Genomic DNA, 27,993 nt, shown 5'->3' with positions numbered 1-27,993 from the left:
ACGCACCCTTTCATTCAAAAAGGAAACAGAAAAAAGGAACGAAATAAGCCAAATAAGACAGTCATACCAACTGCTATTTAATTCTTATGTACTTCACTATCGTATTATTTCTTCACAATTTTTAAAATTGAATTACATATATATATATATATCGTAATATTAAAATCCTATATAGTATTTGTTTCGATACTGTATTAGAATATTGCTTAGTAATATTTTATTAAAAGCGTGGCTATACATTTGTATTTCTATATTATAGCCAAAAAAATTATAGAAATAGCATGGGCAATATATTAAGTATCTATTGTGAGGGATCAACAAGAAACCGAGGGTATTTTTGTGTTAGAGGGCAATACCCTGATAGCTACGTCCTCCCATTTATTAGCTATTTTGTTATCAAGTTCTTTGATGATTCCATTCTACAACATCCGTCCTTCCCCTCAAATCCATCTATGAAACATGAGCCTAAAAAGCCTTCTAGAGCTGAAGTCCCATTTATTATTCATGATTTGTTTATACAATTCCCACTTTCTTTCATCCTTATTTCCTAGATAAAATATGTATAGATGCTCTTAAAGTTTAATTAATTTAGTTTCATTTGATCACTCAGAGGGAAAGCTTTCTACATACAAAAATAATACACATAGGAGTTTGTGTCAAACTTTGAAGGGAAGATAAACCTCTGATAAACCCCTTAGAGAATAGGATATATAAAAATAAACTTTGAAATACTCTGTAGATAGAGTTCTAAAAATACGTAATCTGTAACATCTGGGATTTGATTTTCAACTTTTTTCGAATTTCAAATAGTTGTCATATTTTATGAAAATTACTTATGCAAAATTGCATTGTCCTACACGGTAACGGGGAGTCGGCAAGGCTGGAGGGGCTATGGCATTAAATTTCAAATATTAATTTTTTTTCCAAAAAAATTTTTTTGAAATTTTTCCTCCATAATTTAATATCAAATTTCAAATATTAATTTTTTGGAAAAAAATTTATATTTAAAATTAAGTCTTAGCCAATTCTATAGATCCATTGTTAAAGACGTCATTTGTGTTACTAAATTGTAAGCATCGACCAACAATAACGTCATATGACTGTTTTTTCAGGGAATTAACAAAAAAAAAAATATAAATATTTATAATTTTTCATTGAAATTATTTTACTTGACATAAATTTCAAATTATTTTGAAAAATTTAGCTATAAAGGCATTTTTTCACAAAGAAGGTTATTGCATAAATCATATTTATACATAGTAATATGAATCGTTTGCATTTTTTGGCTGCCTCGTTTTTTTTTTAATTGAAAATCTGAAGAAGGAATTTTCTTTTGCTTAGGAGTCTTCATTATTATTTAATTTCTGAGTAGTGAACTACTAATTGAAATATTCAAAACCTGATGAAAAATTCGTGTGTGCACATAAAAGACGGAGATTAACCCTTTTGATTTGTTTCGGGCTGATAATTGTAAGTCATTGTTTTGGAATCAGAGTAGAATTGGGGATCGGGATCGGAGTAATTCTTGCAAAAGTCATTTTTTTATTTCCTTCTCCCATGTTAAGCCATTCAAATGGGGTTGGAATACCTTATACAAATGTTCAGAGGCCATCAAAAAGGATTCAAATTTCACAATACGTCAAAGAGCTTGCTGAAGGATTGTATGTAAGGATCCCGAAGCAAATATTGACACTAATGATTCTAGAAACATTTTTCATAAATTTTGATGAATAAGTGTTAACTTTGAGCCTAAAATAAGTTCCACTATGGTTGTGTAAATTAAGGATTCATGGAGTGTAATTACAGAATAATCAACCGCTTCCCTGTGATCCAGCATAACGAAACTATTGATCCAATATAAAGAAAGTACTGCCTCAAATATCAACTTCTATTCAAAATGATGTCCAAAAATATTATGTGGCCCGCATATAATATCGGGTATATGAAGAGAAAATTGCTCATTAACATAAAAGGTCCTCTCTGCTGTATTTAAAAAACAAAACAATTTTATGTATAGGGGCCCTAACATAAAGTTTTCCCATAATTAAAGTACATTTATTATGTTCATAAAATAAATGCGACAAACAGAGTATTGGTTAAATAAACGTGGTTGATAGATTTTCAAAGAGAACCTGGTTCTAATAAATAAATAAAGGAAACATCTTTGAAAATCTGTTGATTTTGTTAAATTAACAAATAAATGAAGAGTTTTTAACTTATATAAAGACAAAGAAGGTATATTTTTAGCTCTTTCTGCTTGAAAAATACTTCTTTTTCGTTGTTGGGGGAAAAAATAAAGCGGTTGGTAATGCTGTTTTTTCAGTTTTACCTACTTTTCTGTCTTGATAACGAATGAATCCTTAGTATACGTTGAAAAAAAAAAGCCCCGAATATTTTATAAGTAAGAAGTGATCCTACAAAAAAAAAAGTTCAATAAAATTGTACCTTAAACCTTTGGCTATAATTTTTTTTTTTTTTTGGGGGGAATTTATAGTTGAGAAGATATCAGAGATTATCGATGAATAGCACATCCTCTTGAGAATACATTATTATTAACGAATAATTCTAATCAAACATTTCGGTGTTTATCTCTAAAGATGATAAATAGTTCATACCAGGCTCAATTATATTAATCATAGAAGAAGTTCAATTATATTTGTGATGTTACTGCAAGAGTTATGGCCTGATAAATATCCCATGATAGAAGGATAATATATAAAAGCTCAACCCCTAAAATAAATAAATACCTTTCTCACCTTCCCCCTTGGGGCTAGTGTGAGGAGTACTCAATTCTCTACATCACAAACCTATCTATCTTCGTTCGTTTATGTTATATATGAACTGTTGAATTTGCTTTCCTTCAAGAAAATAAAGAAGAGGCGAGGGGAAAGGAAGTAAACAAAAAGAAATAGGACATAAATCTTGTCAACGAGAATATACTTAAATAATATATAAATATATTCTAATTTTGAAGAGCTTCAATTTACAAATAATACATAATCAACAACCAACTCATAGGGGTAAATAATAATTAACAAGAACAGTAAGGAGGATGAAGCCCTGCCTAGCTGAAAAGAATAATAATAAAAAAGAAGAGAAGAGAAAAACAGAAAAGAAAAGAGAAGAGAGAAAAGGGAAGAGAAGAGGCTTCAAAAAATAGAAAAAAAAAAATGTCTTGTGTTTTGGGCAGAAATGTGAAAAAAAAAATCAATATTGCTACTCTGTCTTTCTCTAGTTTTTTTTTTTTTTAAATACTGTATAGTTTATATACATACAAGAAAACCTTCAATACAAAACCCTGTGTCAACATTTTCCAGGGATGCTCTGGTATCTCACATATCTATTATTATAATTAGAGAATGTGAAAATGCGTGGATTTCTAGGGGTGAGGGAATATAATTGAACAATTTGCCTGTACAAGTTACAACATAACTTGTACAGGCAAATTGCACAACTGTGTCCTCGCATGATTAAAAATGTGGGGATTTTTACATCTCTGGATCACAAATTTCATTTTTTGTCAAGGACAGTCTTGACTTTATTCTTGGAAGCCTAGCTAATTAAAATTAGCTGATTTTTTTCCCCAATAAATGCTTAAAAATAGCAAAATAAATTTGTACTTTTTTTATTTTTTGTTACAGTTGAACCATCAAATTTATTATATTGCTAGCGGTATTACCCAAGATTGTCCAGAGTAATTAGGCCTTGGCTAAAACACAAATTTTCTTTAATAATATATAAAATTACTCCCCCAAAATTTCCAGTGTTCATCTCCATTTTCCTAGAGTAACTCACACGTAACCTGTACTTTGTCAGTCCTTATTTAGAGCTGAAGACTTTGTTTCTTCTTTTTTAATCTGTTCCAGTACTGACAGTCCAAAGGAGTTATTTCCTCAAGAATGAAAGAATAATCATAAGAGTTTGAGAAAAAAAATAAAAAAGAATCGGATGACTAATGAGCCAGGGAGTAGTCAAGTCTCTAGACCGCTCTCTAACAAAAACATTGCTACTTGTATATACCCTCGTAAACACCCACTTGCAATAACTACGCTGTTATTTTTTAGATCAAAATATGATATATGTCAGGGAGCACTGTTTACAGTGCAACGCATATTCACGCTCGATGCTACATGCCAAACGACTGCAATATCTAGATTTACTATATTGTTATGACTTAGATCCAAAATGACTGCACTTGGTTTAAATATTAATTCGTAGATACAGATAAACCTTGCTTAATTAATATAGAATAATGAAGATTTTTTTAAAGATATGAACAACTTTATGAAGGCCGTTAGAAGCCAAAATACCTTATATTGAAAAAGCATTCATTTTTGAAACCTTTTAAAGCAATTAATACTAATACCAATATATTATGTATACATTTAAATAACCTTTAAAAAATCCAACTGTCTTCTTTTGCTTGGGGATCTCCGCTTTTCACATTCCATCTGGAGTGCCCGGAGACTTATATATACTTATGAAAAGTTCGTGTTTTTGTGAGACAAAGAATCTAAGATTGACTTTCAAGAAAATAAAATTAGAAATAAGAAATAATAACGGATGTATATTATTTATCAAAAATAAAACATGAAAAGATCAAAATTTATTATGACTTTATATTAAAATTTTAATAATTTCAAAGTGTTTAAAAAACAAACAAATCAATCAACATTGATCCAGCCAACTGTTTCTCCTTTTTAGAAATTAAAATATGTTCACCCTTAATTTTATACACATAATCAATCTCACTCATACTAAAATCCATTTCGTATTCATACTACGAGGTTGGCCTGTAAAGTTTCCGACCTCAACGCGAAGATGGCAGCACCCGTAAATAAAAGCTATTAATATCTATCTCTTGACAGTTATTCAACAAAGTTTCAGCCATTTTGTATGTGCGGTTGTTATGTTTGAGTGAGTTGATATGAGTATTTCTGTGAAAATGGGCAAAATTGAGTATCGCTCTGTTCATGCAATTTAAGAGCAATAAATCCAACTATTTGTGTGGATTAATTATTGTTGATGATACTTAGGACATCCATTATACCCCACAACAATAACAAAGTCCAAACAGTGGACTGCAAATATTTTTTTTAAATGAAAAGGCTATCACCTTCATGAATAATTATTTTGCAGAGTACTATTTAGAAGGTTTACAGAGATGGGAGGATCGCTGGGAGAAGTGTGTAGACTTAAAAGGGGTCTAATTTGAAAAGAAAAAATGAAAGTATCTATGGAATCTTTCTTAGGTAGGAAACTTTTTAGACCAACCTCGTAAAACCTGCAATAACAATGTCCTTTGAAGACATTTTAAACTAATAAGCCATATTACCGAGTGGTACATTAAAATCTGAACAATTTGAATTTTAAACTTCAACAAGATATAATTTATTAATTAACAATAGGATTTCAACAAAAACAATATAATAAATAAATGTGTGTCTCAGCTCACTTAATCATATATGGCTTCCAGGAGGCGGCAGAAAGCCTGGCACTTGCTGGGGATGTATTCCATTGCCAGTGCTGGCTGGCAGTGGCTTTAAGGGACTCAGTACTTGGACGATGGACACTGCTCTCCTCAACATACACCAACAAGTCAAAAAAGAGTTCAAAAGAACTCAAAATACTCATTCAAAAGGAGGAGATGAACTTTTTTCCCTTGCAGGTGCCAAAAGTGGCCTCTTTACCCTCACAAGGCTCTTTCCACCCACCTATTTGTTCGTGTACGGAAAGTTCACCGATCTATTTTCACCCCAGGCAAGTTAATCCTAAGACAAGTTCATACTGAAGCATGTGCATCGCGAGGATAGTTAATCCTGAAACATCTTTATCCCAAAGCAATGTTATCACGAGGAAAGTTCATCCCAAGACAATTTCATGCCGAGGAAAATTCATACCCAACAATACATATACATATTTAAAATATATCTTTATGAAAAAAGTCAACTTTGATGGAGTATATTATTCTACTTTTAACACAAAGATTTAATAATTCAGTAATATAAGTATTATCTTAGAAAATAAGTTCCTAATTAAAATAAGAACTTAAATTTCTTAAGCTTAACAAAAACTTTTCTTTAACCCTTTACTACCAATCACAACAAATTTGCAAATGTAGAGTAAAACGCACTCATTTTACCTTCTCTAATAATTCTAATTTAGATTATATAGAAATGTGTTAGTTCAAATGGGATGAACTTATCTTGGGATGAACTTTCCTTGCGGGGAACTTGCTTTGCGATGAACTTTCCTCGGGGTGAAAAGAGTACGGTGAATTTTACGGTAACCTTTTTTGATAGCTCTGTGGACAGTCGTGTGTGAAACCTCGATATCTCTTGAATGGGCCCACATGGACTGGATGGGATTGGCCTTGTCTGTTTTCTTTAACTCCTCTGGGTCCAATTTGGTTTTTTTGACAGAACCTTTTTCCTCTCCAACGTTTTGAGCTTGCTGACGGTATAGATGGGAGTCCTAGAGACGCCCAACTGCTTGGAGTGCACAAATGAAAATTCGCATATCACGTTCAAGTCTTATTTGTTGACTTGTACGTAAGCTAGAGAGTCAGTTTTGTTTTGTAGCTAATTATTTGTGTTTTAATGTATCGAAATATGAATGAATTTCAATTACTCAACCTTAATTAATTATTGAAGTAGTAAGCGTTAAGATTTCAATGGATCACCAGGTATTTTGTTTCTAAGTCAACTAATATAGGTACACAAGTGGATCCCAAGAGTCATGAGAAGTAATACAAATTATTGTTATGAGTATAGCCTTGACCTCAAAATGTTTATAAAATATTTCTTAAGATAACGAAATAATAGTTACAAAAAGATGACAAAAAACGCATTACACTTCATGATTTGAATGCATTTTCTAAGCGTTTTTGTTTTTAATTCTTTTGTAATCTATTTCTTTTATTTATATCAAATCCATTCTAGTACTATCTCACAATTTTTGCACTATATATATGTACGTGTAAAAACTCTGCAAAAGTAATTTAACTATGTAACTTCAAAGGATTTTGTAACTTATCTTATCGTATCTGGAGAAATTGCAATCAATTCAACACTGTCTATGCATGATGATTGTATTATGATTTTCCGCGGAAAATCATAATTTTGGAATAAAATGAGGCTTTTTGGACAGTATTGCACTTGGTCAGTTCAGTTGTGAACTCTCGTGCATCGAATAGGGAGGTCTTAAAGGAACAAATTCGCCATATCTTATATTTTTAATACCTGAAAGGAAAAAACGCATTGAAAGCGAACAAGAAAATTTGCGATGTATACCGGGCTGATTTCGTTCTGACGTAGTAGAAATGAAGGATGTGCATCGCACTAGCAGGTCTGTTGTCGAAAATGTTAATGAAATCATGGAAAATATCTATATAGACCGTCCTGTTAGCAGTCGTAGTCTCGACCAGGAGCTGAACATCGATCATATAACTGTTTTGAACCATTTTCAAAAAGCTGCATATAAAAAACAATAAAAATCGAATAGGAGACATACATTCAATAACTCGCCAGAAGCTCCGGGAGCTCGGATCGGAAGTTCTTCAGCATCTAAACTACAATCCGGACCTGGCATCAAGTAGCTACCGCCTGTTCCTGTCTTTGGCTAAGGTATTGGGGGGGTACAAAATTGGCCTCTATAGAGGGCTGTGAAAATTAATTGATTGTCCAAGTTTTTTTGCCAATTGGAAAGGGCATTTTGAAGTTGGATTCTTGGAAACAGGCTATCTAACAGAACAGGGCAAACTGGGTTTAAGTTGAATGATTGTCACACTTCTTATAAAACATTAAATTAAAATTATTTTTTTCCCCAACCTAACAATATCAATCCCTTCCAGAAAATATGTTATGAAGGGTACGATTGACATGTGTTGTGTGTCAACAAAAAAACAATCTTGAACAAAAACTAAACACCTTCCGCCACTGCCTAGAAACCGTCATTGCCGCTATGGGTGGCTACCTTAATGATTAAGAGAGCTCAGGCACACATCTATTTATAATATTAATTTTGATGAAATTCTATTGTTAATTAATACATTATATCTTGTTGAAGTTTAAAATTCCAAGTGTTCAGATTTTAATGGACCACTCGGTCAAGCATATTTATTTATTTATTTGTGGAATGAAATGATATAACCAAGAGCCAGTTCAGAACATTTATTTGATTGAAGAAAATTAGATATGGCTTTTCAAATACATAAAATATGTCAATTTCTTTTTATTTTATTTTGATGAACAATTTTGGATACTTCAAGTATAATTTGCGACTCATCCAAAGGATTAGTATGAATTTGTATAAAATTACAAATGCAATCCACAAAAAAACAACAAAAAAAACATTCTAGCCTGCTTTTGTGTTGACATACCACATATAATGGAAATTCTTAAAAACTCAAACTCAATCGAACTTGAAAGTTTTGACTAGAATCTGACTCTACATACAACACTGTGAAGGTTCCTATTCAAACTGTGGGAGGCCAGTTGAGTAGCCTTTTACAAAGACGATACGCAGGTTGCTACTTATATTTATGGCCTCAAAGAAACTATGCGTTGTCACTTCCATCTGTTGTATCCAGTTGATTGCTTGGTATTTACAACTATCAGTTTTATAATAAGGTTTTGTTATTTACATGTTATTTGAATATTTTAAAGAGACTTGAAATATTATTTCCAGTAAAAAAAATGGAATTTACTAGTTAACAGTTTCGTGCCATCTTTCAACTTTCGCTTGTTGTAGTAGAATACATCGATGCTGTTACCGGAATATGAAGCATCATATGGATTCAATATGACATTACCAGGATATTGCATGAATATTTGGCTGTAAAGAAGATTTTTTCACGTTGGGTCGCACGTAATCTGACAAAGGATCAAAAGGAGGCTCGTGTATATTCAAACCAAATATTTTTTAGAGTTGCATCAAAAGCTGTGTGTAATATTTACACAGGTGACAAACATGGATCTATGCATATGAGCCTTATACAAAACAGCTATCGACTGTATGGGTCTTTAAAGATGAGCCAAATTCAACAAATGCACATCAAAGCAAATGATGGCCTGTTTTGTAGGTTTGACAAGCCACGTAGCTTCAGTGGCATTGGAGCAACGTAGAAAAAATAATTATGCATAGAACACGACCATTTGTCTTCCGGAATTTTTCCGAGAAATCATCATTCTTCATCATGACAATGCAAGTCTCTAACACTTTGGCTCTAACAAAGAGCTTCTTGTCTAGTCAAAACATCGAAATGATTGTTCATCCCCCTTAAGCCCCTGATTTATTTTTTTTCTATTCCCATACATCAAAAATAAATTGCGTGGTCAGTCTTTTCATCACCAGAAGAACTCACTGATGCATTCAAAACCTACGGGTTGGAGTAACCTCAATCAGAAAGGAAAATGCTTCCAAAACTGGTTCAAACGTATGGAAAAGTGTACGGATGTTCATGGATAATATTTTGAAAAGCAATAGAGCCAATTTCAGTTTTAACTATTTGTTTTTTCCATTATTAGGCTAAAAATATAATTGGCAGCCTACCTAGTTGTATATTAATAGGGACTCTGGGGCGACTATAGCACACGGTATTCAAATTCCGATGAAAGTAAGCAGCTTGTATATATGTATGTATCTCTTTCTTTTTCTTTCCCTCTTTTTTTTGTTATTATTTTATGAAGAAAATAGTTGAAAAGGGTCTTCGTCTAAGGAAACAACAAATACAATCTCATAACACAACAAGAACAATATCAGCGTCGACTTAGGACTTAAAGTAGAAGCTCGACTTAACACACATTCAAACAGTCCCTAATATCTAAATATTAATTATTAAAATAATTTGGTAAATAGTTATTCGGGAATCTCAAAAAATTATCTATTTTATATTCGTATATCTATAACACAAACCATATAAATAAAGAGAAGTATATATTAACATCCAGGTACATTTAATCCACTTTTGGCCTCTACATATTGTTCATTTTATCTGTAGCATGCCATCGAGTTGGAAGAAATCCTTTCTACGTCATTTACTCCTCCTTGCTCTCAGATTTACATTCGTGACTATGAGTAAATTCTTATTCAATTTTTTGTCTTTCTATACTTCATTTAGTGAATATAAAACACATTCTATTTTATATTCGTAAAAAGTAGAGCCTGGGCTCTTTTCCGTCTTTTCTGACGTCATCAAAATGGTGGTCAAATCTCAAAAACGGATCTTCTTTTGAAAAAGTCTTACATAATATGTATTGTAAATACGGCTAAAGGACTCATTGCAACAGATTCTTCCTCCTGATTTATGTTGATTTATTTTTCATTTGTTGACAGGGTGGGTGCCGCAGTTATTAGGATTTATGGGTCATATATATTAAATATGTTTTTCATTTTAGTTTGTAGAAAGTTGGAGGGGGGGGGGGAAGGGGATTTTTTCTTCATGTTTCCTTGAATTTATTGTCGCAAGGACTTAGTATGTCTACATTTTAATCCCTACACATAGATATCCCCCATATTGGGTGTCAGATCCCTATTTCCCCATCGCTTATCAAAAAATTCAACAAGATCTAGTCAGTAAAATTCATATGATAAGTGTCAGATGTAATATTTTCAAATAGGCCCAATATGGTTGCTTTAATCTAAACCTCAATATCTCACCCTCAGCCTCAATAATGGTCACATGGGGTGATGTTATTGCGAAGGAGCCAATTGACGGGAGTGCTTTATCCTAAAAGGGAAATAGGCTTCATGTATATCAATCAATAATATTTTGTCTTATTTGTAATCCTGATTTGTCTAAAATTCGGTATATGCCCTATTTTCATCTTTTGGGCATTTCATTGTATTCAATTCTTTTGACTAAGATTCATTAAGTGTAATTTAATATAAGTAAACGCTTCAGACAATGTGATGTATTTTTCTTTAGAATAAACCAGAAAACAAACTATTAATTAAAACCATAGTTCATAGTATCTTAAACATTATTATGCTCTAAAAAATTATGAAAGTTATTTTAAAACAAAAATACATTACCTCATCTACAAAGAGTATTAATATTCTATATTTTTGATCGAGGTTACTTGAATCCTGAACATAATTCATATACAACGTTTTTGTTTACCTAATATTTCAACCATCTTATCTCCTCTTTCCTTTTTAGTCTCTTAACTTCCTCTTGGCAAGGGTCTACTACGTCTTAAGACGTCTCTTGTGATTGGACACCCCAGCCTGTTTCATAATGTTCGTTTGAGAGTTACCTTGCTAGGTGGAGTGCGGCTATTTTGATTCAGTTGTCTATCTCCATCGTCTCTGTGATTGTATTTGAACGAAATTGTATTCAAATAAAACACAATTTTATACTTTTTAGCCATGGTAGAATAGTTAAAATTGACTGAGGCAGTCTCGAATTATAGCTCTTTTAAAAATGAGCAAATAATTATATAACACCCAGTATTTTGATTCTATGAGGGGAGGGGGGGTGCACTGTTTAAAACTGTTTGCTGCTACATAAATCACTCCACATATTCTCCCACATAAAACACATAATTTATCTTCAATATATATACAGGAGGTCTCCAAATAACGCGATTTCAAACACTGCAGATCTGTATAATGCGGTGTTTGGAATTATTTTGACTATATATTCCCTTCATATCGCGTTTTTTTATATTATGATAATAAATTATAAAAGACTATATATTGAAGTAGACATGAATTTTTTTAGATGTTGATGAGTTCGTTCGTACTATGTCTATATAATAGAAGTGTATAATTTTACATTGGTGGTTGTTCTATAAGTATTTGAGTTGATAGCTAGACTGAAAACTTTTTTTCATTATTTATTATACAAACTTGGATTTAAAAAGGTTGCTGAAGAAATATTACTTAGTTCCGATTATTTAAATTTTACAGTATTGAAATGACCAGATTAAAAATCAAGTAAATACCCCATTAGTATTAAATTTTACAATTATCTTGTCTAGCACACCATATTTTTGATAATTTATCACGGATTAAAATGTTTTTATTGTCCTAACCATACAAAAAAAACAAAGAAGCAAATATAAAAAGTTGACTTATAAATTTTTTTCTCCCATATTAAGGGTTTTAGTACTAAAAAATTCCCTGTACAACCCAGATTTCATATAACATGGATTTTTCTTGTTCCCCAAAATCGTCATAACCTTTGTACATGTATTTTATTTAAAACTCAATAAGGATAGTCTCGACAGCTAGAGTAGACATTTCTAAATTTCTTAAAATAAGAATATTGACGAAAAAAATATATAAACTAGAAATAGAAAATATGCTGAAAAAGTTTTGAGTAGCTCCTAAAGTTCCCATATTGCAAGTTATCTACTTTCTATCTTTTTTCAGGGGACTGGACGGGCTGTAGCCCCCCTCCCAAAATAAGTCAAGTAGGTAGTGAAATAATATATCTTATGAGTATGATTTTAAAGTTTGATTAACTACTTATTAGTTTGAAGAAAGTTTACCATAGCGATCTGGGGATTAGGAAGTAAGAATTTATAGAGGATATTTATTATGCAAGGGTTTCTTATTTGAAAAAATTTCTCCTAAACATTTAAAAAAAAAAGAGTTACTTATGAAATAATACAATTCTGGATTCTATGTATTATAACCAGGACTGCCCAGTCGGAGTCGGTGACATTTTTGTTGGAGTGCGAGTCAGGAGTCGGAAAATTTATACCGACTCCGATTACAAAATTTTTTTAATTTATGTATACGAAACTTATTTGTAATCTAAGGCTCATATTGAGTATTCATATAGTTATTTTCTAAATGGTCATAAATTATAGGCATTAAGTACTTTTAATTTATAAAACTTATTAAGTTAACTAATTTATAAATCTACTTCACAAATTTCCAACGTGCTTTATAGTCCAAACAATCACAATTCCCAAACACTTCTAAAGTCTAAATTATTATGTTGGGTAGAGCAGAGCTATTAGCTGGGTTAGTTCATTAATTAGATTTATGAATAGCCAATGTCATCAGAGTAAAGAGTAACGATGCAGATAGAGGTTATTTGAATTGTGTATTATCCAAAACTTATAAATGTATGTATTAGGAATATATAGATTTTGATCCATTTCATTTCTTGTTCATCTAGTTAAATATCTTATATCCCAAATAGGGATATATATCATAAATATTTATGTAGTGACACTCTTGAAGGGCTCTTCCTAGTTTTAGAATCCTAGCTAGTGATGGAAAGATTCTAAAAAAAAAAAATTCCTAATCCCGATGCAATTCCAGTAAATATTTTTGATACCGATTCTGGGGCGTCCGCAGGATTATATGTATATATATTTATATTTTTTTTTTTTTTGGGGGGGGGGCTGGGTTTTTGGAATTTTTTGACAAAAAATCCCAAAAATTATTTTTCAAATGTCAAAAATCTATCACTATTCTCAGAAAATTAAACTTTTTGGAAATAATTTCAAAAATTTATAGGCCTTAACCAAAAATTAAGATTTTTTTACAAAATAATAAATTGAAAAATTGAAAATGTTTGTAATAAAAATTCAAAAATTTACAGATTTAACCAAATATTGAATAATCTAGTAAAAAGCAAAAATTCCTTAATTGGGAGAGGGGGGATACAGCCCCTCCAGCCCACACCCTGCGGACGCCCCTGCTATTCCAATGCAATTCTACCAAAAAATTCCCGATGCCGGTTCTTTAATATTTTGAATATTAATTAAAAAATACCATTTTCCCGTAAATTTCTGAGAATTACAATTGATAAAATAAATTAACTTCCATTATTTAAAATAAATGATATTTACATTAAATAAAGAAAAGTAATTCTTCTGCTCGTTGAGCTTTTTTCAAAACAATTTTCCCTAGGTGAGTTAACCCACAGCAAACTTTCTCAGGGTAAATTTTCCATTGGCGAGCATTCCTAAATCCAGTAATAAATAATATTATATAAGAATCGGAATAGGCAATAAATCTTGATTTTCCTAATGCAGATTCCAGAAAAATTATCCAATTCTCCTATTCCAATTAATTGCCCATCACAAATCCTAACTGCGTCCCAGGTGCATAATGAAGTAAACAATAAGTTTTTCCGGTTAATGGTCTGAACGTTCGAAAATGACTACATCAAAGTTGTTTGAATAAAGAATATTCTTAGACTTAAATATCTTAAATAAGTGGTTCTTTAAATTTTGTATAGTGTGTAGCTCTTGATAAAATATCAACATCCCCAATCATCACCATTATGACCAAAATAAATATACAATATCAGAGTCTTAAACTCCTCTAGCTCATCCACACACCACTAGAGGGAGCTTGTGTACCCTCAATTATTCTTTTGTAATATTAACAAGGGAGGATTAAGAGGATGCTGTATCAGGGGTCTCAAATAGAGGATCTGTCAAATCATGTTATTAATTTTTAATTATATGTACATAGACTAGAATAATTAAAATAGGGTGCTGGGGGTATACTACATATGATATAACGTCAAATGAAAATATAATTTCCCTCTATAAAGTTTTAATGGGGGTTTCTACAATAAAGATAAAAACATGGAGTGATGATGTTAAGAAGAAGTTGACGTCGTTGTAGTTTTCAATAGTGAGGGCTCTATAAATATTTTTATGTTTGAACCTCAATGTATTTTATATTTGATTATAGATTCCTTTGAGGATTAATATGATTCCTCACAAAATCTGAAGTGTAGTGTATAAATAAAGTGTTGTGTCAAGATTGAAGGCGGCATTCCCGTACAGTTCCAGTGGTATCTGCAGGATTATAATTATTTTTTGGGGGAGGGGTTTGATTTTTAGAATTTTTTAGAAAAAAAAATTGAAAATTGAAATATTTTGAAAAAAAAATCACAAATTAAACTTCAAATATCAAATTTTTTCTAAAAAAAAAAATCAAAATGTATAGGTATTCACAGAAAATGTTTTTTTTTTTGGAAAAAAAAAATTGGAAAATTAAAGTTTTTGGAAAAAAAATTCAAATATCAAATTTTAAATAATATTCTTTTTGAAAAAAAAACATCAGAAATGTATAGCTATTGACAAAAATAATCCTAAAAATTTAGAACTATTCACAGAAAATAATTTTTTTTTTTGGAAAAAAAATTGAAAAATAATTTTTTTTGAAAAAAAAATTCAAGAATTGAATTTTAAATATTGTATTTTTTGGAAAAAAGCTTCAAATATTAAATTTTTTGAAATTTACTTTAAAAATCTGTACCTATTCACAAAAAATAAATTTTTTGGAATTTTTTTCTTATAATTTTTGCTCTGCTGCATAATTTGTCGGAATAACGAAAAAAATGTATAGAAAAAAAAAAATTCCCCCTTGAGCTCACCCCCTGCGGACGCCCCTGAATTCTGTCTCTGTCCGGTCCAGTTCAGTTCCGGCTTTTTGTCGTTCACCTTTTTTAATCGATTGAGTTCACTTTAATTGTTCACTTTTTCGTGTTCTCAATTAGTTATTACATTATGATATTTTAAATATATTCAGCTCTCATGAGTATATATTAAAATACTTTTATTGGGAAAAAATTTGAAAAAAAAAATTTTGGGAAAAAAAAATCAAAAATAAAATTTTTGGAAATTTTTTTTCAAAAATTCAAAGCTATTCACAAAAAGTATTTCATTTTGGGAAATAAAATTAAAAAGTTTTTAGTTATCAAATAAATTAAATATTTGGAAATAAAAAAATGAAAAATAATTGTTTTTTGAAAAAAATTTGAAATAATTAGTTTATTGAAAAAAATGAAAAATAATTGGTTTTTGTTTAAAAATTTGAAAACTTTCTTAAAATTTAAAATTTTTGAATAAAAATTTAAATATTTAATATTCTAGCAAAAAGCAAACATTCCTTAATTTGGGGGGGGGGCTAAAGGGCGCCCTCCCTGCGGATACCCCTTTATAGTCAGTAGCTTTGAATAGTACAAGAGTCAACTAATGAAAATAGTTGAAAGAAAAATACAATACATCTTTGTTTATTTAAAAAAGTGAGCCGTCTTTGAATCTCGTTCATGGGGTTTTAGAGCAAGGAAAAGATAAAAAAATATACTTTGTAATAATAGATTTAAAAAAAAGATAGGTAATCTTTGCACAAGTCTCAAAGTGTGAATGAAATATCACAGTATGGAATGACTCATTGTCAAGAAATGAAGAAAGTGTTATAAAAATGATGGACTGCTTTTTCGCAGAAAAATAATAAGTTAATTTGCAAATCATCAAATAATTTTGCATATTACAACTTTAATATATAAATAATTAATTAGTGAAATTAATATAAATGCATAGAATTTATTCAGTTTGTCTACAAGTAAAATACGTTCGCAAAATATTATTTATATTGGAAAATGAGTCATTCTTGTAATGTACATAGGCTAATGCAAATAGACCTTTAAAGGCAATTTTTGGCCTTTACATTCTTGAGTGGTACTATCATAATAATAATTTATTTCCTTTTATGAGAAGGAAGCGCAATCCAACTTCCCACGAATAGTATCAAAATAAATGACACATCCGTGTACGGTCGAAATGCAACACTTCGATGTCCTGTATTTGAGATTGGAGGCCATCGTGTAAGTAATCACTTTTCAGGGTCGTCTGCAGGATTATATATATATATTAGGGAGGGGTTGTAATTAAAAAATCTAAAAATTATACTTTATGGAAAAATTATTTTGAAAAAAAAATTTCAGAATTAAATTTTTGAAAAAAATGAAAATCCACAACTATTCACAAAAATTTCAAAATCTAGAGTTGTTCACATTAAATTAAATTTTTTGAAAAAAAAACTCCAAAAATTCACTAAAATTCACAAAAAAATTCCTAAATCAAGAGTTGTTCACATAAAATGAAATTTTGATTTTTTTTTTCCAAAACTCATAGTTATTCACAAAAGTTTTTTAAAAATTCACAGTTATTCACAAAATAATTCAAAAATCCAGAGTTCTTCACATAAAATTAAATTTTTCGGAAAATAATTTCAAATATTAATTTTTCTAGTAAAAACTAAAATTCCTTAATTTTAGGTGGGGTGGGAGCAACAGCCCCTCCACCCCACACCCCTGCGGACCCCCTTCCCCTGCCCTTAGGGGTTAAGAGGATTCTTTTTATATCTACCTGTAACTAACATATATTTGTCCATAGGTAGCGTGGATGAGATATGACACAAGAACCATTCTATCCCTACATGGAGAGCTTGTAACTCAGTCCAATCGCTATGCGATTATCAACAAGGAAGAGGGCTCTTATGATCTCTTCATCACAAATGTGATCGATTCAGATGCTGGAACCTATATTTGCCAAATCAATTCGGAGCCTATGAAAAATCTTGTAGGTATCAACTCGAGTAGGGTGACCAACTGTTCTCGGGACATATACCCTTTTTACATTCTGTCCGGGGATATTTTTTTATAGATTAATGAAATGTTCAGTTTTATGAAGGCAAACTTGCGTAGGTTAAAAATCTACTGAAATATAATATATTATAATTGATATGAAAGAAAGATATTATAAGTTAAAAATATTTCCTGTAAAAAATGAAATTATGAAATCCAAAATATCCTATGTAAAAAATGCAAAAAAAATTTTTTTTTTTTTTAAAACAAGTTAGAAAATATATTTTCTAAAAAAATACAAATTAATCAATAATAATACTTTGCTTTCAAATTTATTTATTTCAAAATATTAACCCCCAAAGCTAAATGTCCAATTTTTTGGCAATCTAAATAACAGGTGGACAATTATTGTTGGATCAGTTCAAGGCCTGATTGCTTAATCAGTCTTTTTTTATTGGTCCAATCTTTTTTACATTGTCCGGTAATTTTGCCTCAGGTATTTTGCCTTAAATCCATTTTGCCTCAAGGATATTTCGCCTTAAAATATAAACAAATAGATTTATAAGTCGGTATTGTTTATTCTTTTAAATGTCCTGAAGGAAAATAGTTTAATGGAAATTACCTAGCGCCCTTTTTTAGCATTCAGTGGTCTTAAGAATAGATACCTCGGTCCTTCAGTCCTACGTTCCTAACTATTTTTATAACTATTCTTAATTCATAGCTAGTATTGAATAATATACATTAGAAGAAACTATACATTTACTTATCTCAATTATGCAAATTTTGAGAGGTTTAGAGTCATTTTTACAGTTTTCCTATAAGCAATACTATAGAACACATAATTAGCTGTCGATTGCACACAAAAACATTCCCCTACTCGCCACCAGGAGTATAGAGTACGATAAGATGATTGAGATAACTACCCTCCTCCATGTATGATTGTCCCAAAAGGATATCAGGACGGAGACTAGGACCTCAAGAAAGATATGGAAGACATTGTAAATTGTAATTTCTTTGCAATTGACGGTTAATTATATGTTCTAAATATTGCTCATAGGAAAATAATAAAAAATGAATCTTAACCTCTCAAAATTTGCATAATTTGCTCGTTATTATTATACGTTCTAGCAATCATTTATTATTTTCTCCGAATTTATTTTATTCAATACTAGCTATGAATGAAGAATATAATAAGGATAGTTAGGAACGTAGGACGGAATGACCGGGATATCTGTTCTTAAGACTGCTGAATTGTAAAAAAGAGAGCTATGTAATTTTAATTCTTGTTCTAGGCATAAATATACTACTTTAAACTTCAGATATCTTGTCCCTCGAAAGTGGTTATGTTGAACAGCTAAAAGGACAATTCCTTGTAGTTACCATAAAACCCGATAAGGACCGGTCCTAGGGCTGACAAATTTTATTAGGACCGGACTGATAAGACTGCAGTCTTATTAGTTTTTTGATCAATCCAACACTAGGGATGATTGCAAAATAAATAGGAACGTTTTATAAAATCATCGCCTTACTTAAAAAAAAAAAAATGTTAAACGTCATAATAAAAAAAAATATAATTTCTAATTTAGTCCTCTCCAAAAATAATTAAGTTCTAAAATATTTCAATAATTTGAGTTTGTCTCTTTAAAAGACAATTTATTTCTGTCAAAATTGTCCAATAAGCCAAACAAATCAAAGAAAATCCTAGTCAAGGCCTTGCCTTCCTTCAAAAAAAATACAACAACAAAAAAACTGCAGATACCCCTGAATATGGTCACCCTAATCAAGAGATTTTATATGATTACCTATCTCCATAGATTCAATTGAGTACCTACACGGTAATTTACATTCCAGGTAATTTTTCTCAAAGTCGTGAAGCCTCCTACCATAGATGAAGAGCTCACATCTGATAGTTTGATTATCACAGAGGGACAGACGGCTTTACTAAACTGCTCAGCTTCGGGGGATCCCACTCCGAAAATATATTGGCGAAGGCAAAATGCAAATCAAATGATTCGTGGTCTAAGTAAGGGAAACAAAATAATTATTTTATTTCTATATTTTTTCAAAACAAACATCTGTTGTATACAGAAAAAGAAAAAAAAAAGGTTTTTTATTTTATTTTGAATATTTTATATACACAAAAATATAACTACGTGATTCAAATATTTTATCTTAAACTCAAAAGCATGTTGATAAAAGTTATAATAGATACTTTTTTTTCCCAATGACCTTTTTTTATAAAAGAAATAACTTTTTTTCTTTTCTTCATAACATTTTTTTAGAAAAGAAATCCTTAAATTAATTTTATTCCTTATATTCATTATTATTTAAAAATTTCGATTTGGGGGAGCTACAGCCCCTTCAGCCCCCCTGCGGACACCCCATGGTTTGGTTTATATAGATAGAAAAGATAAAGTGGTAGGTCAATATATACTACTTATTTTCTTCTTCAATATAATTTCAATTTTCTCTTCTATTTTTATAAGTCACGTGGCGTAATGTGTATCGTCCCGAATCATCAAATTTTAAGTACTAGAATAAAAATATTTTTCAATTAAAATAGATAATTAGACTAATTTTCTATAAATATTTCTATATAATGACATAACAAAAAATATAAGTTTCAAAAGGCTGACATAATGTTATAAGGTTTTATGTCAGTATTTTCAAACTTTTAAATACAAATATATAGCGTTGATATTACTTCGATAGAATTTGAGAGGTTTCTGTTTGATTTTCAATATTGAAATAATACATATTTTAAAAATTAGAGATAATTAATCTATTGAAGTATTTCATTTTGATATTAATAACTTTATTTAACCGTATTTAAGGGTTTATCCGACAATTTCTTCTGAGATATTTATTATAATATCATGTACATGCCCTTCAAAAATTGATCTTTCAATACATTATAAAAAATAACCTACTAAACCCCATTGTTTAGCCAATTTTGTGTCATGTCATTATGTGCAAATATTTATCAAAAATTTTGTGTAAGAAAACAATCAGTCTTACTATCTATTTTAATTGGAAAATTAAAATAATCAGATTATGCCACGTTACTTTGTAAAATTAGCTGAGAAAATGATCTATTGAAGAAGGAAATAAATTGTATAATATTGAGTAAGACACTTTTTTGCCACTCTTGATACTTATAAAAGTAATTGATTAGGTAAATCAAATATTACGGAAGAAACACAAAATGGGAAGACACCCAACCTTACATTATTAAAAATCATGGCATCCTATGAATTAGGAAAAATGTACTTTTTAGGCGAGTAGTTGGGTAGATTTTAGGGGATATGTAAGGGATAATTTTCCCACCCCTGAACTTGATTATAAAAATAGGGGCCCGTCATTAGTACATTTTTCATTAATTAAGTTATTTGGAAAAAAATAAACATAAACCTGTAATTTATTTTATATAAAAAAACATATACGGGTACAAATATAGCTGATTTTATATTTACAATATATTCGATAACTTCTACAATGAATTTCTTATATTTCTCAATATATGCAGAATTATAATTTTTATTTTTGATCATTATAGTCAAAAAACTAATATTATTCGTCTCTGGCTTGAACTTTATAGGGTTGGTATGGCGTTTAAGTCATCTACTTGCCTAAAATGCCCTCCAAATTATATATTCATCTTTCAATGAGAGGATTAGGTGTCGCACATTGTCTAGCCATATATTTTAAGGGTCAAACTCCAGGACATGAGCAAACTAAAAAAGTATATTATCCGCAAGGTGTAGTAATAGTATTCATCTTAGTAATAAACAAATAAGTAAACCCGGGGCTTGATATTCACCATTATAAAATAGAAAGAGAATCCTCCATTATAAGCTGGAAACAAAAATATCGAGATTCTTGTCCGTTGTCCGTACGACTATGGTTATTGGATTAAATTAAAGATGTGCAATGGATATTCTATATCATTAAAATGATAATTTTTTAATGTTTAAACTTTCTAAAAGTAAAGTTTCAATTATTTATTGAAATGAGTAAGATATGAAGTGTTATGCATTTAAATTAATAATATCAGAAAATTACTTTGCACTCCCATTAAGTCCCCCATTGTTCCCTGTCTAGCTCTGCTCACGGTAAGACCATTGTTCCCAATATTTGTTGCTCATGCGACTCAAGTGAGAAGTATCAAGTGAGACGAGAGAAATTACAGCTGATAAAAAATACATATGATATTTTTGTGTTGAGAGGTAACACCATGCCCATCAATGTCGTATTAATAGCAGCTTAACTTTCCTCCTATTTTCTGGGAAGGATATGGAAATGTACATATTAATATTCCTGTAATTCAATGCCACACAAAATCTGATTGCGAGCTCCTAGTTTAGACTATTCAAACCATATATGGATAATAATAAAAAATGTATACTACTATAACTATAGAATCCACTTTTGTAAATGTTAAAATTAATCTAAACGCGCGAATAAACCCATTTTTAATGGATCAAAGAAACGTTTTGACTTATTGTTCTGCACAGGATTCTAGTTCTATTCAACTCAAAACTATTATGATTAAAATTGATTAATTATTTTTGTATACATTTCCAGATAAAGTTGAGCATCCCGTTCTTGTCTTGAAAAACGTACAAAAAAAGGATGCTGGGAATTATTTGTGTATTGCCAAGAATGCGTATCCGCCTGCAGTGAGTCACACAGTCAAGTTATTTGTACACTGTAAGTACAAATGTATATTGTTAAGTCGTGTTTTGTCATAGAATTGCGTCTCAAGTCTTATCAAGAAGGCTCAAATATTAATTATTAGGTGAATACATATTAAACCAAATAACATCATGGCTGATTAAATTTATTCCTTAAATTTTTAATGGATATATTTTAAAATAATATAATTATCGACAAATTTGATTTATTTTTGTCATGGAAAATATGTTTTTATAACATTGGTTAACTTTTGAATCAAATAATCAATATAGAACGTTTTCGTGTGACATAAACTTTATTGATGTTGGTCATTCTAGGGTTAAACAAGCATGTTTTATAACAATAAACAGGTGCGTCTGCAAGATTATATATTTATAAAATTTTGGTTTTTTAGGGCTAGGCTTTTGTAATTTTATTGAAAAAAAAGAAAATATAAAAATTCAACTTTCTTGAAATTTTTTCCAAAAATCTTCAGCTATTCACAAAAAATTATATTTCTTAGAAAAAAATTTCAAATATTAAATTTTAAAAAAAAAAAATTTCAATCAACAAAAAATAAATATTTACAGAAATTATTTTTTTTGGAAAAAAGTTAAAAAAGTAAAATTTTTTGTTACTTGTTTTTGAAAAATGCCATGTTTTGGGAAAAATTTGAAAAATTAAAGTTTTTGGATTTTTTAAAAAAAAATCATTAGATATAAAAAAAAAATATATATTAGGGAAAAAATTTCGAATATTAAGTGTTTGTTGTGCATAATTTGCTCAAAAGATCTTTTTTAAAGAAAATATAATTTTTGCCTATATTTTTGCATAAATTTTTCTCAACCTGACCAAAAACATTTTCAGGTAAAAAGCAAAAATCCCTTTATCAAAAAGGGGTTTACCCGGGGAGTCCACACTCCCCGGATAAACCCCTTTTTTTATTTATTTGAAGGAAAATAGTGAAATTTGGATTTACATATAAATTGAACTATAAAATAAAAGCACTTAACCCTTACAGTCTATAGCAAATCTATCCCTTTATTGTCAAGTTTTATTATATATCTGATCTTAAAATGCATTAAACATATGTTAATTCAACCTTAACCAATCTTATTTCTACATGGAAGATAACAATAAATTATTACAGTGGAAAGAATATAGGATTTTTTTCTAATTATCCTATTTTTTTAATCTCTAATCGGAGTCTTTTTTTATTCTTAAAGTTATTTGATTGAGTTTAATCAAAATTTGTTCATTAAATGTAGTAAAAATATCAAATTTGAGCCCTCAAGATGTCCTTTCCTTCAATTATGATGTAATTTATGAAATCAGTGAAAACAGTCTTTATGAATCATTGAAACTAAAGGGAAATGAAATATTAATTATTTTTGCTATTCAGCCATGATCAAAGGAAAAGTTTATTAATAATTTTTTATTTGAACCTTCTTATTCTTGTTAGAGCTGAAGTTTAATACACAGAGTACATTAATTCTTAGTCGTCATTAAACACATTTTACAATCTTAGATAAACCCAGAGTCACCCTCGCTCACAGTACGAACTTTCAAACAGGGGAAACAGAGATCCTTTGCGCAATTGATGCCTTTCCAGAAGTAAGCAAGCATGGTCTCATGGTTGGAGGTAAGTGAAAAATGCTCAAGTTGTGTCAGAACCAAAAAAGGGGTATCGGGTACCCTGATGTCATGAATATGTGACATTTTTCTACAAAACCGCTTCCCCCATAGTTATAAATTGGTTTTGTTACTCTTGAAAGCTTCAATTATACTCAATTTCCTTAATATCATATTTCTTTTAGACGAGTATGTGAAGCCCTCTCATCGGAAAAGATTTGGGAAAATGGAGCTGAAAGCAAAAGTTAAAGTGTACAAAACAACGCGGGTTGTTTGTCATGGACAAAACTACTTGGATGAAGTATCCACAACGATTTTTATTTCGGGTAACTCAGTAGTTATCATAAGTTGATTCAAATACACTTTTTGCATCTTTAAGGCGCAGACGTATTTTCGATAATTTATATAGCATTTTAATAGTTTATTATGAATAGAGAGAGAGATGGCAAATGTAATTTTGGAATGCGCCTACTTAAAGGACAATTCAGGGAAGAGTAAAACCTGCTACTACGGGTCTTTCAATCTTTTTGCTTTCATTTAAAAATAAAATTAAATAGAGAATTGAAAATAAGAGGTTTGGTGGTTGAACATGAAGTAAAGTTCCGTCAATATAATTTTGAATCAACTCGTCCTTAATAGGCAAGGGAGAAACTGGTGAGTTCGAACAGTTGGGCATTCTTTATATCTTTTTAACCAAATTTTATTTAACTACTTTTATTTAAAAAAAAATATATATTTTTTGAGGCATCAACATTTTTCTTAACACATGGTTTTGAATAAAAATTGCCAAAATGCACAGACACCCGAATCGTACAGCCTATTCACTGTGCTTATGAAGCTATTAAAATTAATAAAATGTATTAGTTTTATTTATAAAAAATGAGTTCGAGTCTTTTCATGTGAAAAAGTTCTTATTTTTCTATCTCCCAAATGAAATAAATAAATGAGTCAATAAAAACACAGTCCTACAAATTAGGATTTTTCTTTAAACATAAAAAACTACTAATATTTCTTTATTTACAGAAATTATAAGCTACTATTTGGCTTTTTTAGGTAGTTTGTTAATTTTTTTGCTTGAATAATAGTAAATCCTTACATGTGAGTCTCACCCCAAACACTTTTTTACGGAATCACCCCACAGCGATAGGTTTTAAATCATGGATTATACCCTAAAAGTATAGCTAGAACATATATTTTTTTTTTTGCTAACAAGTAATTGTGATGGAGTCAGAAATATTTAACATAAAAATAGTGATCTAAAAAATTTATAATTCCTTGTAAAATACATTGGAAAACAAACTATGGCGCAGTCAAAATTACTTACTGTCTTAGTCATCGCACACACATGCCACAGCAAAGTTATCACTGGTGATGAAAATCGTGTGTTCTTTGGCCATATTAAAAAAAAGAAGGGGAAAATCGACATGAACATTGGATACCCTGACAATTTGAGGAATGTTTTGGAGGAGATCCACTGCATTCAGCTGTGACAAGGAAGGAGGGGGAGAAGGAAATAAAATATCACATTGGCAACTCTAACAAAAAGTTAGAATTATAATTCCGCAACAAATCCTCCAGGTTAATATTCTTTTTTATGCCCACATATGAATGTTCAATCAATTTTTAAATATAATTGAAGGTGACCGGCTTAAACTATTTTGCCAAAAAGAACATTTTGCCGCAAACTATTTCCGTTAAGACATTTTTTCTTAAGGATATTTCGGCTAAATATATAAATAAATGAGGTTTATGTGTCAGTATTGTTTATTTTTGGTTGAAATGGATTACTTTGAATTTTTTAAATCAAAATATGCAATATTTTCTAATATAAAATGCATTAAATGTTTGTTTTCTGTTGGAATAAAGATGGAATAATGCTCTTGCCTCATATTATGCTTGCTCGTCAATCGATGAGTCTTTTTTAGCATGAATAACCATCACGTCTAGTGATGATTACTAACGAAGAAGTTAATAGCAATTTTTATATTCGAATCGTTGAGATTTATATTTACTTTGGTTTTTCTTATTATTCTAATTTTATTACCTATTTTGTCTCTGGTTCGAATTCATTACATAGTGAGATTTTGTTGGTGTATACCCTGAAATTTTGGGCCCATGATTCCATCATTTTCCCAACAGAAAACAAACATTTAATGCGTTTTATATTGACACACATTCATTTTTTGATTAACAAGTTCAAAAGGAACATTAACTTTAACCAAAAATAAGAAAAACGACATATAAATCTCATTGATTCATATATTAAGGCAAAATATCCATGATGCAAAATGGCTTTTAGGCATAATACCATTTTGTTTAAAGCAAAATTACCTAGCTCCATAACTCAATATACCAATTCCAAAAAAAAAAACCGGGCAGTTAAATAATACACACGATTTACATCACCAGTTAACATAAATCGAGACATGTTTGAACTGCATCAAAAACATTTAATCCTGAGAGTTTCCGAAAAAATCAAGTGAACATGTTCATTTGCTGTCCGAATTCACTCGTTTCTCCGCTACATATACATAATGATTCTCCATATCCAATTTCAAGATTATTCTTCCAATAATTGAATTAATGGATTATATTAATAGGTTTATTAGTATATTAAGTATCTTATTCACTCACCTAATTAAGGTTCTTTTAGTCAATCAATCCTCTTAATGCAATCAATTATAATCCAATACTTTTACGCTTATACTCTAGGGGTTTCTATTCCTGATCCCGACTCAATTACAAAGACTTTTGATTACTCAGATGATGAAGAAGAAGATGAAAATTACAATACGAGTACGTCTTCAAATTTAGAAACCATCAACGACCATGGAAACTACTATAACTTAAATGCTCCCACATCCCAGAATCCTCCATCAACTCCAAACACAAGGAAAACAAGTGAGCAAAGGAAACGGAAAAGGGATCGCAGAAAGAATCACCATTTGTTCTCTTCTACTTCCTTTACTTCTCAATCCATCGGATATGCCTACCAAATATTCCTTGTTGGTATCTTATTATACCTCCACCTCTGATTGGTCTAATATTACATATTTTCAAATAATGTTTGGTCGTTTTTATATGTTTTATATATTCAACTAATTTGGAGGTATACACTAAAAAAAATAACATATCAATATGTACAGATACAAGGATTAATTGTAAAAAAAAAAAAAAAAACTTAATGAGAAGAAGTAATTAAAAGAAAGAAAGAAAATGAGGTCCGTTGAATAAATACACTAATTCAAATCATCGTAATCCATTTATCATGAAACCTTTAAATTGTTAAATAATTATTTATTGCTAGTAACTGTTTTTATCTAAGATATTCTATTCATTCTTTAGTTACTCTAACTATTTAGATAATAAAATCGTAAAAAAATTATTCAGAAAAAATATATATTTTTTTGAGGAGTTTGTAAGTGGTAAGAATAATGAATGATTATTCACGTTGTGCCTTACCAAACGGAATTACGATGCTTAAGCAAAGATCCTGTGCTGGAGCGTTTTTATTTTATTTTACAAGGACTCAAAAATTTGAAGCACAGTATATGTGTACTCCAGTTAAAGCTCGTGTTATGGAGGACACATATCACAAGCGTTGACCTTCCAAATTTTCCCTCTTTAAAATATATGTGCACTAGAATTTTGATTTGGATGTTAAACGGCACAAAGACAAGATTTCAGATAGAATCATTTACAATCAGAGCTTCTGATTTGCCGGTTGACATGCAACTTGAAATAATTGAACAAATTTACCTCTGTGGCCATAGACACATTTTACAAGTATCTTCCATCAGGCTATCCTATATTGACAGCACTGGCTGCAAAAATGTTATACATATTTCTGGCAAATAACTGTTGTGAGCAAGTATTTTCACAAATGAATATGACTAAAAGGAAACTGCACACAATGCTTACGCATGATCACTAGCATAAGATTCTGAATTTGGATGCTTCTCAAGACTTTCTGCCTAGTATTGGTTCACTTGTGATGCCAAGTTTCAGGAGCAAATACTGGGTGATCCATTGAAATGTAAACACTTACTAATTCAATAATTAATGAATTTTAGTGATTGAAATTTATTCATATTAATATGTTTAAAAGCATAAACAATTAGTTATCAAACTAAATAAACCTGAGCTCTCTTGGTTAGGTAGAAGTCGAGAAAATGACATTTGAACGATATCGACGATTTTATATTCGCGCACTCCAAGCAGCTGGGCGTCTCCAGGACCACCATTTAAACCATCAGTAAGTCCAGAATGTTGGAGAGGAAGAAGGGGTCTCTCAAAATGGTCCCAGAGGAGAAAAGAAAACAGTTCATACCAAT

The 27,993-nt window shown here is 30.3% G+C and overlaps 1 protein-coding gene across 2 annotated transcripts; it reads left to right on the top strand.

Moving 5' to 3' along the window:
* Positions 1-9,683: 9,683 nt before the first annotated feature.
* Positions 9,684-27,055, top strand: LOC121129793 (protein amalgam). 2 transcript variants are annotated; one of them, XM_040725516.2, is made up of 9 exons: positions 9,684-9,932; positions 10,001-10,077; positions 16,485-16,591; positions 17,163-17,348; positions 19,205-19,376; positions 21,938-22,063; positions 23,556-23,669; positions 23,845-23,985; positions 26,372-27,055. In XM_040725516.2, exons 2-9 carry the CDS (start codon positions 10,002-10,004, stop codon positions 26,692-26,694), a joined length of 1,245 nt encoding a protein of 414 aa, XP_040581450.1. In that variant the 5' UTR covers positions 9,684-9,932; position 10,001; the 3' UTR covers positions 26,695-27,055. The 2 variants fall into 2 exon arrangements, with proteins under 2 accessions (XP_040581450.1, XP_040581451.1); XM_040725517.2 differs by lacking the exon at positions 10,001-10,077 and having other exon boundaries at positions 9,695-9,850; positions 26,372-27,041.
* Positions 27,056-27,993: the final 938 nt, after the last annotated feature.

Source organism: Lepeophtheirus salmonis, chromosome 14, assembly GCF_016086655.4.
Source record: "Lepeophtheirus salmonis chromosome 14, UVic_Lsal_1.4, whole genome shotgun sequence".
Classification (NCBI taxonomy): Eukaryota; Metazoa; Arthropoda; class Copepoda; order Siphonostomatoida; family Caligidae; genus Lepeophtheirus; species Lepeophtheirus salmonis.
The sequence above is the reverse complement of the archived record's forward strand: the minus strand, read 5'-3'. Positions and strand labels throughout refer to the sequence as shown.

What these genes read in the sequence shown, in the direction of transcription:
- LOC121129793 (XM_040725516.2), top strand. Translation starts at nt 10,002, where the DNA reads ATGCCATCGAGTTGGAAGAAATCCTTTCTACGTCATTTACTCCTCCTT. An exon ending in ATTTACATTCGTGACTATGA is followed by an intron (nt 10,078 to 16,484) that starts GTAAATTCTTAT and finishes TTTTATGAGAAG; the next exon opens with GAAGCGCAATCCAACTTCCC. An exon ending in GCATGGTCTCATGGTTGGAG is followed by an intron (nt 23,670 to 23,844) that starts GTAAGTGAAAAA and finishes TATTTCTTTTAG; the next exon opens with ACGAGTATGTGAAGCCCTCT.